General features: G+C 34.8%; 1 protein-coding gene across 2 annotated transcripts in view; it reads left to right on the top strand.

The window, feature by feature from the left end:
• Positions 1-8,889, top strand: part of LOC149069032 (E3 ubiquitin-protein ligase MARCHF6) — a 34,843-nt gene extending 25,954 nt beyond the window's left edge. For both annotated transcript variants that reach the window (XM_089251243.1, XM_089251242.1), the window contains 2 exons: positions 3,411-3,546; positions 6,909-8,889. In XM_089251243.1, coding sequence (XP_089107369.1) covers positions 3,411-3,546; positions 6,909-7,008 — 236 coding nt within the window. In that variant the 3' untranslated portion in view covers positions 7,009-8,889. The remainder of the gene's footprint in view (positions 1-3,410; positions 3,547-6,908) is intronic.
• Positions 8,890-14,636: the final 5,747 nt, after the last annotated feature.

The following is a 14,636-nucleotide window of genomic DNA, read 5'->3' as shown; positions in this document are numbered from 1 at the left end:
GTAGTTATTTGTTCAATTTATTCGTTTTTTGTGATGTTCCCATGAATTATCAAATCATGAAATGCTATAATTAAGGTATCATTCTGCCATGACTGACTATGGTTTCCATTCTGCGAGCAAATTTCCCACATGTTGGATGATGTCATTAATTTTACATTTTTAAGTATTTTTTCCCCTTTATCAAATAAAATTGAATTTTTTCAGGAATATTCATGTCAATTTTCAAGTCATTCTGACAATAATTCTTTTTTTACAGTGTTTTGAAATCAGAACCTTAGTTATAATCACCCTGTATATCGTAAATCATTGCTAATTAATCTGCATTATTTATGATTCATTAAATACATTATATTCACCTAATTTTTATTACTTTTTGCAAAATAGCTTCGTAATTAAGTATACTGAAAGTAACTGGAGAAAAACCTTTATATATTATATGATTAATAATAACATTAAAAGAATTTTCAAACACACAGTAATCCATTGAGTTAAGCAAAAAATAATTAAATTGCAAAAGTTGGTTTTTGTTAAAATGTAATAAATATTTATTGATTAATTAGCTTGGGAATAGTGTTAATTATATTAATAAACATTTTATTTTAGTTAATTATTGGAAGTTTGAATGATTTTTCAGAAATTTTATTGTTTTTAATGTTAATACTATTTAAAACAAAAAACTGGTTTAAACCAAAAAAACCCGGTTTTTTGGTTTTTTCAAAAAAACCGGTTTTTTTTACCAACCCTGGTTTAAACTCTTCTATTTAATTTTGATTCTCCTCTTATTTTTGTAGTCACAAATCTGTTAAGTCTTCGAGCGATTAAATTGTAAATTATTTCTAACTAGCTCTAATACCCGGCGCTTCCTGGGCTTTCTTCAATTACTGGGAGGATTGAAAAAGTGACAAACCATTATATAAAGGCATATAAAATATTAAAGAGATAACAAACCATTTTGAAGGCATGTGCATGTCGGAAATGCATTGTTAGGGAACCACGGTAACCAAAGTAAACATTCCGAAAGTGATTGTGAAGGCCGAGAAACCATTGTTGCCCGACAGTTTTTTTGCTCATTTCGAGTATTTGCCCAGGTCTGACAAACTTTTAAAGTAGCCTATTATTCGGGTCCATTTGGTATATGTACAAAATTTGTCGACAATAGATCTAACATTGTAGATTTGTATAGAGAACACACACACACAAAACCACAATCAATTTTATATATACCGTCAGCCCCCACATTTGCGGTTTTCACATTCGCAGGTTTTTTTTTTTCCTTTATTGGAATTTTTTTTTTTGTAGCATTCAGAAATCGTCATTCATGTGTTTTGTTTACAAAATTTTAGTTGTGCATGTTTAGGATGGCTTGCTAATGACATTACTGTCATCACCTGAGCCGTCAGTCACCTCGGGTTGGATTAACCTTTGGCCATATGTGCGCTAAAGGACACAGCCATTTCTACAGAGCCAACTGAAGAGCCTATGAAAGACATTGTCACGTTAGTGAAACACGTGGGTGGAGAAGGGTTCAATGATATCATAGCTGCCAATTCTCCTGATTTTTCTGGGAATCTCCCGAATTTTAGCTTCATCCCTCGACCTCCCGAAAAGTTCTTAAATCTCCCGAATTTTTACGAAAATCACAAAAAATCCCTAATTGTCCCTAAAAATTCTCTACTTCATTTAAAAAAATCCCCGCTTATGAAAACAATCCCTTAGGAATTTCTTGTGGAATGAAGCCTCTTTTTTTTTCCCCCTTTCGAAATGGCGTCAAATGTCGTAAATGGGGAAATTTCCCATTTTACAAACCCTCTGATGGTAACAAGAAAGTTGTTTGTCTTATCGTGCAGGGAAATAGCTTAGCAGCCAATAGTCCTGGATGAAGATTATAGTGATGTGCATATGGTCAAAATTTCTTTTGTTGATGTTATGTACGTGCAATATAACAAAACATGAATACTGGTAAGCAAAAACATATTTAATCAATTTTAAAGATACTTATTCCGATGAATTTCCTTTCATCAAACGTTCCAGATAAAAAAAGCAGACTTTTTCTTTTTTTTGTACAAGTTGTGTTACGGACATAAACATTGGTCATGGAAAGACTGCCATCATCATCACTGATGTGAAATAAAAAAAAACATCAAGCAAGTGTCACAAAAAGTCAGTGTTCTTCAAAAATTTACGCTTTTTTTCCCTTCATCTTCCGATGATTTTAGGGTCATTCGCGCAGAATGTTTGTTCACAGCGTTTCTGATTGAACACAATATTTATATTTTTAGATCACCATTTTGAAGTTTCGGCCTCCAATTTCACTTGTGTTTTGCGTAAGGATTTTATTCCCAAGGGTTTTACTTCCATGTGTGTAAAATCCCTATTTTAATTTGACTTCAGTTTTTGAGTAGGGATTTTATTCCTCTACGCTTTAACTTTTATGTGTGAAAAATCCCTATTTTATTTGGAAAAATCCCTGTGGTGTTTATTAGGGAGTGGTTTTAGCATAAAATACGGGTTCGAGCGAAAATCTCCAGAATTTTCGTTTTCAAAAGTTGGCAGCTATGTGATATGTATATAGAGGAAGTCAAACAGCTAATTAATAGCAATTCACCCCAAACCAGAATGTTTAGCACTGTTCTGCGACGAGCCCTCAGCTGACTGGAAATGTTCTGTGGTAAAAATCCCCATACATGTGATAGTGTTTTTTTGCACTTTTTCTTAAAATTCTTTCAAATTGTTCTGCAGTAGCACTAATTGTTTTCTAACGTACGTCACAGGTTTTGGCACATTCTGCTTTGGGGCCAATTCAGAGGTATTGGCTGAAGAGGAATTAATGCAGTTGATTGCTCCTGAAACTGAACTGGTACCAGATGAAGAAGATCAAGACAAAGAACTAGAAGACAAGTTCACCATGAGAAAAATAACGGAAGGGCTTTGCACGTTCAAATCAGCAGTAGATTGTTTTCATGACATAGATCCCTCTATGGTATGCTCTTCACATGTAGAAAAATTGGTAGAGGAAGCCTTGTCATCATATTCCAACATAATTGATGAAATGAAGAAGAAACAGCAAACAGAAATCGCAATGTTCTTTCAGAAAACATCGCCAACAATCGCTGCATCCTCTTTTAAATTTTTTATACCTCTGCGTTACCCTGCTCTTCTCATGCTGTTCAATAAACGAGATACACAAGAAAAACTATGGTTTCGGTTATTCGCAGATTTCCTATACTCACAGTCACTCCCAGAACGTAACCCTGCAAATACGGGGGGCTGACTGTATATAGATTAAAAGCCAAAGACAAAATCTTCTCAACATCAATATGCTTTATTATTTTTGATTCTTACCAGGTTTAACTTGAACGTTGTAGAAGTATTAATGAATTTTGATCATTAGATTTTTTTTTTCTTTGCAGCTCCGAACTTTGAAGTTCAAAATTTGGTTTTGCGAAGGATTTATCCAGCTGTGCTTGCACTGTTTGTCATTACTGGAGTCATAATTTTCCAAGTCAGACAGTTTTTCCGGCTGTATGAACACATAAAAAATGACAAGTGAGTTTGGATTGTTTGGTATAAAGTAGTTAATTCTTATCAATTTATTTGTTGGAAATCTGTATTAGCACCATTCTTTCAGTCTTTCAATTTTATTTTTATAAAATGTGAATGAAATTTTAAAATTTAAAATGGGAAATAAATAATTTCTCAAGTTATTCATCTCATTTTGAATGGTAGCACAGCAGGGAAGGGGGGGGGGGGTGTTGAGATGGAAATACAGTAGAGTCTCGCTTATCCGACATCCCACTGCCAAAAAACGAGCAAAAAATGCATCAATCAGCAACAAGAACTACTAGTTGGGAGTGTAGTCTAATTTATGTTGCTCCTGGCTTAACGGAGCAAATAGTTACCCCGACTGTACAGTGGCGCACCCTTCCACACTATGACTATGGTGATCAGTATGAAATAACTGATGAACAAATTTTCACTCTTCTCAATTACGATGGCAATGAAATTGAAGATCAAGATCAAGCACCAACTGTTGAGCCTTTCAGAACTTCACATAACGATGGAATTAAGGCTTTAGAAACTGCAATTAATTAAATTTAGCAACAAGAAGCAGCTATAGGAACCAACATAATGATGCTGCAAAGATGGTGAGACTTGGCAGCGGAGAAACAACACTCATCAGGAAATTAGACTATGATAAAACGTTTCTTTAAATCATCACAGAACTGAACTTTTTAAGTACCATATTTAAGTTCAGAATATTCTGCAACTCTAAGTTTATTTCTTCTGTTTTCTTGTAAAACATTATTAGGTTTGCAATGTGTAAAATCATAACATAGTTTAATGTTTAATAGGCTTTTTCTTAACACCTCCCTATTATCCACCATTTTCGCTTAGAGGCCATTCAAGTATTACGTAAACAGATTTTCAGCCATTTTTGATCCCCACTTCCCTTGTCAACAAAAGTTAGCAAAACACTGACCCCCTCCCTCCCTATCAACAAAATTTCATCAGCAGCTTAATATTTCATATCTTTAAAGAGGGGTGGTTGATGACGTAAGCGACCTTCAAACCCCCCTCCCCCCTTGTCATCAAAAGTCAGCAAATCCGAAACCCTCTTCCCCCCCACCTCGATGCTGATATAATATAGTCCACCGATCATGAGAAGAACACTGGCTACGTCACGTCGGATGATTATATTATTTACTTTTAGGTAAAGCAACTGCCCATCGAGAATAGCGCATTAGCAACGGCGCTTTCCCGTTTGGCGTCTTTAGCGCTATTTTGGCCTCCTGGAAATTTCACTAAAAGCGCCATGGCAGTGCTCTCGATAACGTCGTCATCACAGTGTTTTTGTTGCTTAAACACCGGCTGTTCGTCAATGTCGTCTTAAGGCATTGCCGCATTAGATTCACAAAAATAAGATCTGGTTGAAATTTTTCAGAATTTACGTGGTAGGGCCTCAGAAAAATCACTTGGCCTGTGGTGCTCTTAAGATGGCCCGGCTGCTCGAGCACTTATGACACATTATTTTAATACAAAAATATATTTTTTATTCCGCAGAAGGGATGAAAAACTCCAGCCTTTTTTTAATAATCAGTTCCATGCATCAAGCTGAAGCCGAACACTGCTCGTATAAAACATTTTCAACCATGGCCCCCAGAAGGATGGGCCCTAGATGATTCTAATCATTTTTTACAATTATAAATTCATTTTAGAGTGACCCGTCAAAGATTCCAATCTGAGAGCCCGGCTGCAAGATGTGGGGGCCATGCTTAAGGGCATCGGAAGAATGGTCCTCTCATGCTGCAGCAGGGATCCTGGCTGGGATCTCTCACCGGCCGTGCATTCTGAATTTACAGTGTGGAAAAAAAAAATTATAAGAATTCTCGTATAGGCTGGATTTTGTCAGCCCATCCTTCGTCTTCAGCTCATCTGCCAATACGAAGGTTACTATCAAGGTCCATGGGTTCGAATCCGGGCATAGAACATTTGAAGCAAGTTCTTTACCTACCGAGCCTAGGGTGACCACCGATGGATGGAGCCTTCATTTCTCACCCAACTCCACTGGTTGGAATTTACCGTATGGCGATATATGACCGGAGTTGGTGTGCGGTGTAGTATCTGGTCCATCCATCGGTGGTCGCCCTAGGCTCAGTAGGTAAAGAACTTGCTTCAAATGTTCTATGCCCGGATTCGAACCCATGGACCTTGATGGTAACCTTCGTAGTGGTAGACGAGCTGAAGACGAAGGATGGGCTGACAAAATCCAGTCTATAGGAGAATTTTTATAATTTTTTTTCTTCCACACTGTAAATTCAGAATGCACTGCCGGTGAGAGATCCCAGCCAGGATCCTTGCTGCAGCATGAGAGGACCATTCTTCCGATGTCCTTAAGCATGGCCCCCACATCTTGCAGCCGGGCTCTCAGATTGGAATCTTCGACGGGTCACTCTAAAATGAATTTATAGTTGTAAAAAATTATTAGAATCATCCAGGGCCCCAGGGCTGGATCCCTGTCAGCTCGGCCCTTGGGGGAGACATGCCCTTAAAGTGGCTATAGACGTAACTGCAAACTTGACAAGCAGGCATGCTCAATCTTTTTATTTGTCACAAGTGACAAATAAAAAGATTTGTGACAGATTGTTACAGATGTGTAAAAAAGAAAGGTGACAAATGCAGTAGTTACTGCATGTGTGACCTATTTAAAAAGCCCATATGAGTAGCTTCTGTCGAGAAAGTAAAAAAGGAAAAAAGACGAAAGTGCTTTATTTGTCAAAAATGATTACACAGGTATTGAACATTAAAATATAAACAAATCCCTTCAAAAACAAAAAAATGGACAGCACAGTAAAACCATTCGATTCATCTTGACTATTTGACATTGAAAGTTGTAATTTACAAATTACAACATTTGCACTGTTCTTTTGAAAGTGGTTTCATAGGGGTATCATTCTTAAAAAACATATGTCTTCATAATTTGCTGTGCATTGTTGAAGAGTTGACAGATTCTACACTTTAGAAGACTAGACAAAACATATAAAAAAATTTAATATATATTGTGAGGAAAGACACAAAAGAATTATCTAGTTGCTAGTGCCCTATTTTGGCTAAAAATTGTTTTTGTAATCAAGCCATTTCTGTCATTTTGCTTTGGCTTGAATCAATCTTATGGGATACTGAAATAGTGGTATGAGAAAAAAATTAATTAAATTTTTATAGGGATTTTTTTATTATGCTATGATTATGTTGTCTGGGGGATACCCTCTGCCGTCCTACTGTTTAGTTCTACTTTTTCTAATTTTTTTAGTGGGAGCCCTGATAACAGCAGAATGCTATTTTTTTCCCTTCAAAAATACTTGACCTGTTTGAATTTTTTTAGCCCATTTTAATTGTAACTATTTTTTCAGGTATCTAGTGGGTAAACGACTCGTCAACTACGATCATAATAGACGTACCAGTAGTAATCAGAATCCATCTACAAACATTCAAGCTGGTGGTGCTTCTTGAAAAGAAAATATATTCATCATCAACTCTTAAATTAAAAAGAGAGAGGACATTTTTTTTTGTTTTATTTTAACACGGGCTTGTATATATTGTATAAGTTAGTTATGTATATACACATATATATATATATTTCGTTCTACCCTCTGGTCATTGTATCCTGAAAAATTATATAAAATGAACAACACCAAAGTTTCATCTGAAATTACTTGCAAAAAGTCAGTTTTTGTTCATTTTTGAGAATTCAATTTGAATTCTGTTACTATGATGCTTCAAGTTCAGAACAAGTATGCATGAATCTATATAACCCTATAAGCATTCTTGAAACTTATTGAAATTTTCAGGTGCATTATAGTTGTCACATCACATTATGCAGAATTGTGGGAGGGAGGGAATGTGTCTAAATATTTCGGCCATGTTTTGTGATATTCTTGAAATGTAAATAGATCTCTTCCAACGTGTATGGAAAGAATGTGCATATTGTACGTTCATTGTTGTTATTACAGAGAAAACAAATATTGTGTGCAGGATGTGTATGTGTATGGTAGAGCTTGTTATGTCTGACAATTGACGATTTCGGTAGTGGTGCTAAGAAGCACTTTTGTGGTTCTGTATGGTTCTCTGAACCATTTTCATGGTGCAAAATAAAAATTCCACCTGGTTTTTTTAAAATAAGAATTACAAGTTATGTACAGCATTGAACTTTTACTAGTTCAATGTATGGAACTGTGGAATATTAATCAAAACTGGATATTATTGTATTGATGTCATATCGATTAGCCACTGTGGTATAATTACCATAGTGACTAGTTTTACTGCTTGGTTTAATGTCTTGCATTCATTTTAATAAGATCTCACGATTGTCTTTTTTTACGAGTCTCAAAATAATTATAGTAAATTTGTTCAGTTTCATATGTATAATATGATCGGGGAGAAACTGAAGGATTGATTCATTCTAAATTAATCTAGAAGCTTGGTAATGAACCTGTAATAGCAAATATTAGCTGAACAGCAGTTGTGCTATCGTGATAGAAAGAAATATAGATATTGATGCAAGTAAACATAGTATTCTATCAAATGGTAATCACACATAACTGAAGAACACTACTTTTATTGGTGTGAAGTTGATTATAGGAGAAATCAAAGCTTTATCTTGTTCAATGTATTTCTTTCTGTTCTCCCATGGAAAAACACTGAAAGATTCTATACTTATTTTGTGTAGTTTTATGCTCTGTTTCTCAAAGGTAGAGAATAAAAATTATCAAGTAGAGAAAAAAGCCACTGATGTTTGAAAAATTTGTTACATGCATTTTCCATTCAGCATTCTGTAGCACTGTTATCACTTCGTATCATTTACACTTTTCTTTTCAACAATTATGCACATGTAGGTAGATAGGTACATGGGTAGGGTGATATCATTTAGTAGTTTCATCTTCGGTTACCATCAGATCCACAGACCTGATTTGTTGTTTTTCATGCTAAAAAAAAAGATTGTAAATCTGTGATTCATTTTTATTGTTTGATTGAAAATCATTTTTGTTAGGGTTGCATTAATTACGATAGTATTTTAAAATTTTGTATTTCGAATGTATTTTTATCTGGTTTATTTATTATACTTAAAAACTACTGTACATATATCTCTACCGCTTCTTAGCCTTTTTGGCTAAGATCAAAAATGTATATATTCGTATAATATGTATATCTCCAAGTGCAAATGCCACTAGTGTGTGGATCTCTGACTAGTTAGACAGTGTATCTGAGATTATGAATTTAGATTTGTCAGGACCAAAGTTGGTCTTTATTATTGTTCCAGAGAAGAAACACCAATTTTGTTAATTAACGTCTTCATAGAATGGCATTGATTGTATATTGCTGCTTTATATTGCCAAAAAAAAAACACAAAAAAAACTGCCAATAATGTTGCTGACAGTATTGCTTTCATGTGATATTCTGTTAAAAATTTCAGGTTAACCAGATTTCTTTGGGAGAGAAATCTCAGTAGAGTATTGGATTGTATTTGAGTGGTCAGTAGTGTCAGTGAATTCTTTTTAGTCATTCTAGAAATTATCAAAAATTGAGATGAGGTAACATAGTATTGAAAGAAAGAAAAACTTGACTCCATATTAAACTTTACGGTTTTATGTAATAAATGCTGATCTAAATGAATTTTTCTTTCAGTATGTTCTCATCCATTTTTAAGCCATGGCCTCGTGTCAAGGCTGGCCTAATAGTCATTTGTAAATATTTGCTTCCAATATTTGCCTGTCCCTGATGCAAAGAAGCAGCTGTGACATAGCCTGGCTACTCACTAACTCAGCTTGGCCTATTTCCTGGCAAATATTTGCCAAGAACAGCAGTACTGGTTTTCTCAGAACACTGGTGGTGTTGTGACTGTTGGCGTTCTCCAACCAATGTGTGGTCAGACCAGGGTTTAAGCTAGATAAATTCCTTCAGCAAAAAAAATGAAAATTGTGGAGAGGAAACTTTAGCAAAATGCTACAATGCTAATGATTTATTGTTGGATATCTTCTTGTTTCGTACCTGCTGTACACATTTTTACGAAAGTGGCTACTACTTCTTTCGCATTCTAAGATTTTGTTTCGCATTTTGTGAAAAATGCAACTGTAGCTTAAACCCTGGGTCAGATGGATTGGCAGATGGGGAAGGAAGGCTGCTCCTTTGACTTGGATTGGAAGCTACTCGACCAGCCTTCCAGCTGCCAACATTTGACTATCATTGTCAATGGTGGAACAGCCACACTACTTGCCCATGAAACATATTGAGCCAGCCTTGATATGAATGTAGCCATGACTTTAGTCCAGTGTGTCTGCAAATGCATAAGAGTGGTTTCAAGATTTAATCATTGTCATATTTGAGCTGTGACTAAAATGTTGCGATCGTATAGCAACACTCGCTTGCTAAATTTTTTTTTTGGCACTCTATAAGTAGTCAGTATGTACCCTTGAAGTGACTGCTACCATAAACTTTACTATCATGTTTTTCCAATTTATGTTGGAGTATGTCTTTACAATTTGACGAGTCTTCAGTTCTGGTAGATTCGCTGACAAATATGACAAAAATAGTCTTTTGCATGGTCCCAGGGATGGTAACTTGGAAAAATTTGCCAAAATTGGTCCATGGCAGGAAATTTCTTAGAATTTGACACAATCCTTTTCTAGTGTTAAGTACTTGACTACATATTTATACTGATAAATGGTAGTGCTCAATGTGTGGAGGAAAAATTCACTCAAAACGGAAAATGTTGAGTGAAAAGTTTCTTGATGCAGTTACCATTACTGCATTACCGTAAAAATTGTAAAATTCAGAGATCCAATTATGTTGATGTCAGAGATCACTTATGCAGCCACAGTAGCTGTTGATTATCACTACTTTACCAACATGGACAGTCCATCTCTTTCACAGTCTGGTATTCAAAAATCCATGCAGATCGAGATAGAAATAAGGCAGAGCATCTGTTGATATATGAGACTCTATTGCAGCATTTGTCAATTTTCCAACACACCCTGATATGTGTTTTGTAGCTGTGTATTCTGGAGGGAGGGGGAAATGCTTTCTCGCTGATTGATGCATTTTGCTAAATGTAAAAACACTACTGTTTGTCCTCAAATGAAAACTCATAAAATACTTATCTTGTAACATTTAACTTCATCACCGTATATCTCTAATATTGCAGAAACCATGAAAAAAATCTGAAATGATGACAGTTGCTCTGATTGATTGTGAACACATGAACACCCATGGTTAGTGTTATTCAGGCAGAGATTAGATTTGATTATTAGAGTAAATTTAGATTTTTTTTAAAAATTCATTGCTCACGTAGAAAAATATGATTTCTTTATTTCTATTTCTCTGTTATAAATATTTGAAACAATACTTATAAAAAGAAAATTTGTTGCCATCCTTAAAAAATGTTCTTTAAAGAGACTCTAACGAAAATGATTTTCTTTATTAAGAGGTTTCGATTTTGTTTTGACTTTCGCATGAATTACTGAGATTTAAGGTTTACCATTTTATTTAGCATTGATTCAGGCACTAAAATATTCAGTGTCTCTCTAAAAGTATTTAAAAGAATGCAGAGTAATTTCAATTTTTTTGTTAAATGGGAACCATAATATTTAATTTTATGTTAAGGATGTCCCACGTGTATTTGTCCATTCTTGGTCTCACGTTGTATGAGTGTAGTAATTGCTATGCATGCACTAATAATAATCTCAATGAAGCATTTTCATGGTTAGTCATTCGAATTACCTTTTAATAAGTATATTTATTGCAAGAGGATACAATTTTTGTGTGTGTTTGCTATTCCCCATGTCAGTGCATAATTAAATCCTTTGGGTCCGTAATTTGAAGGATTCAATATTTCTGTCTGACTAATGTTTTCATGCGTAACTTTGATATGCAATGTACATCGTTCTTTGGTCCTTGCGGTAAGTGTATTTTCATTTACCAAATTTAGAGCTCATAAATTTTATCGATAGTTTGTGATTAGTGATGGCTGTTTATTGAATCATGATCAATGTATTCTAAATGTATGTGTGCATGGCGATCTATATATTATATATCTCTATTTTTGTTCAGCAAATTCTATTTGCAGTTTCAACTTTTCTCTAGTTTCTTCGGTATAGATTTGACAGCAGCAGTAGATCTGCACATTTTTAGGCTGTGACTGTGAATTTCATTTTATTCTTTGCGTTGGTGTGTGTGCATAACAGGAAAGATATTGTGCAAATAAATGTGTTGACTATACTCTAAGCTTTTTGAGTTTTTAAATGTACACTGGATTCTGAAGATACATAGAAATTAATATAGTGGTACCTCGCGTGATTAGTTTAATTTATTTCTGAAAGTTATGATTGAAATGATTATGATTATGATTGATTATGATTATGATTTATATATATGATTATGATTTATATATATGATTATGATTGATTATGATTATGATTTATATATATGATTATGATTGAAAATCTCTCACGCGAATCAAACTTTCACATGTGGAAATCGCTTCATGCAACTACAGTGGAACTTGGTTGATTCAAATTATGGATAATTCAGGCTTTTACAAACTCCCCTTGAGTTTTATAACTAATTTAATGTTTAATTTGAAATTTTTTAGAATATTTTAAATAATTTGAAGTTGGAGGGGGGAAAAAATCATGATTTTTTTTTTAGTATGAGCAAATGTCGACAGTTGGGGGGGAAATCGACTAGTAGTCAGATATTGCTTGTGTTAACTAATTTGTTCAATCTTTATTATCCAAGGCTATTGGCTGCTGACCCATTTGGTTAAGTAATTAAAAATAAAAGCTAAAAAGTTTGACGTTTTTGAATTTAGGCACATAATAGGTGCTGTGCTTCTGGCACGAACAGCCATATCAACATTCTGTTTGTTGAACAATGTGATGAATTGTTGGGCCAGTCTTAAAGAGGACCATGTTTATGACAACTTTTAATAAGAATAGTAATGAGCGATTTCAGAAACGACTGTCCACATAGGAAGAATCCAAAATGCTAATTTGTGAATTTTTAGTTTTATTATGTAATTTAATGCTTATTTTATTGTTCAGTTGGAATACATCGAAATTTTGTATCATTTGATATGAATTGTGTTGTTCAATTTCTGGAAAATAGGTTTTTCAGAACAGTTATTTTCCTAACAAATTCAAATAAAAATATATTTCCTTAATACCATACAAATGATCAGCAAAATTTGGGAAACAGTTTCGCAACTGAGGATATATCAGTGACTGGTTCTGTAAATCAGGTTTCATTTTATCATTTTCATCGCACCACTGTCATTTTCTGTACATGCGGGCTCAGGTTTCATGGTCAAGAAATTCTACAGTGATGCCAATTCCAGAATGGTGAAATAATTTAGCAACTATAAGATCAATTATTAATTATATGTTGAATATTGATGATTAAATTGCAATTTGTAGTCATTTTACGGATCCAAAATAGAGTAATTGAACGATTCAAATTTTGGATAATTTAAACTTTTTTGCTGTTTCCTTGAGCTTCGAATTAACCAAGTTTGACTGTTTCAACTCATTTGAAAATCAATTGATGTGTCACAGTACTGTATATAGCAAAATTCTCTCCACAGAACAGGTAGACATCAGTGCCGTCTCAATGCATGGGCCCACCTGGGCTTCAAAAGAGGGGCCTCACAAAAATGAGCTTTCGTTGAAATTTTCTAGAATTTACCTGGTGGAGGGTACCTCAGAAAAACCACTTGACTCGGGGGCTCTTGAAGCCAAAAGAAGACTTATGCCCTTGCTCCAAAAGTTTCAAAATGTGAAATCAAATTTAATTTTAGACTTCAATCCTTTTCGAGTTGTTAGCATCATCCATGCCTACCATCGATTAAAGAGCACCTTTTTAGAAACTCTGACATACACGATCTGCACCACATTTCCTAGACGGTATTTTCGGTGGAAATGCTGTACGTAGGTGGCATTAAATATACAGGGTGTCCTGCAAGTCATAATTCATCCTTTTGCATCAACCGTTTAACATCAACCGTTTGTCGTTGAGCATTTTTCAAATAAGAACCATATCTCAAAATGTGTTCATGAATCACTCAGTACCAGCTTCAAGAGTGAAAATATAATTCATAAATAAAAGATCTAAATTTTTAAAAGGCCCATATCCCCCTTCGCTGGGATATTTGAATTCAAAAATCGTAGAAAAGTTGGGGAAAGAACAGCGGAAACACGCTGTATGACGCTGTATTTTCACTCTCGAAACGTAGTGATTTCGGAACACATTTTGAGAGTTTTTCAAATTAGAACCATATCGAGAACATAACTCGTAGAGACGATGACACTTCCTTGTTATAGCTGCCTTAGCGAGAAGGGGGGGGGGGGGGGGAGAGATTTCTCCTTGGAGAAATTACCACTGTGCCATTAAACGGCTGACTGTTAAAGAGTTTTTACTGGGTTTAGTGTATGTATGCGACTTTTCTTGCGGCCAGCCGATATATATACATTCTGCCGTACTGATAATTTTTGTACAGAAGAAAAATTAACACAAAAACTGCTTAAATCCCTGCTACTATCTGTTAACTGAATCAACGCAATTGTTAGTGCTGCTATCTGTTGGATAAAGACAAACTATCTGTTACTATTCCTAAAATAAAGTGATTAATGGTTTTGAACCTATTTGCAGCATAAAAACGTGATGTGAAACTTTTTTTTTAATTTTATGACGCTTTCCGGTGCAAATTTTATGCTGCAAAATATCGGTTACTTATGTGCAATATGTGTGTGTGTTCACTGCTGCAATTGATTTCGTGGTAACCTTGAAAATAGTGACCGATATTATGACGCAAGGAATTTATAACAGTATGCAGTATAAAAAAAAAAAATTATAGTTTTATAACACATGTTAATTTTCATGCTGCAAGCTATAAGCGAAGTGGATTGAAACTTCATGGCATTCTTTCCGATGCCGACAGCGCGGAAAATTGTTGTTAGCGGTTTGACTAATTTTAGATTTTTAATCGGTCTTTTAGATTTTTAATGGTAGGGGGGGCATTAGACCCCCCCCCCATGCCGAGATTACAGTGTTATTTTGCAGGAAAAAACGTAAACCCCCTCCCCCCACTT

This window comes from Pholcus phalangioides, unplaced genomic scaffold (assembly GCF_987345545.1).
Source record: "Pholcus phalangioides strain wild (caught in Gottingen) unplaced genomic scaffold, Ppha-v1.0 ptg000024l_1, whole genome shotgun sequence".
Lineage (NCBI taxonomy): Eukaryota > Metazoa > Arthropoda > Arachnida > Araneae > Pholcidae > Pholcus > Pholcus phalangioides.
The sequence above is the reverse complement of the archived record's forward strand: the minus strand, read 5'-3'. Positions and strand labels throughout refer to the sequence as shown.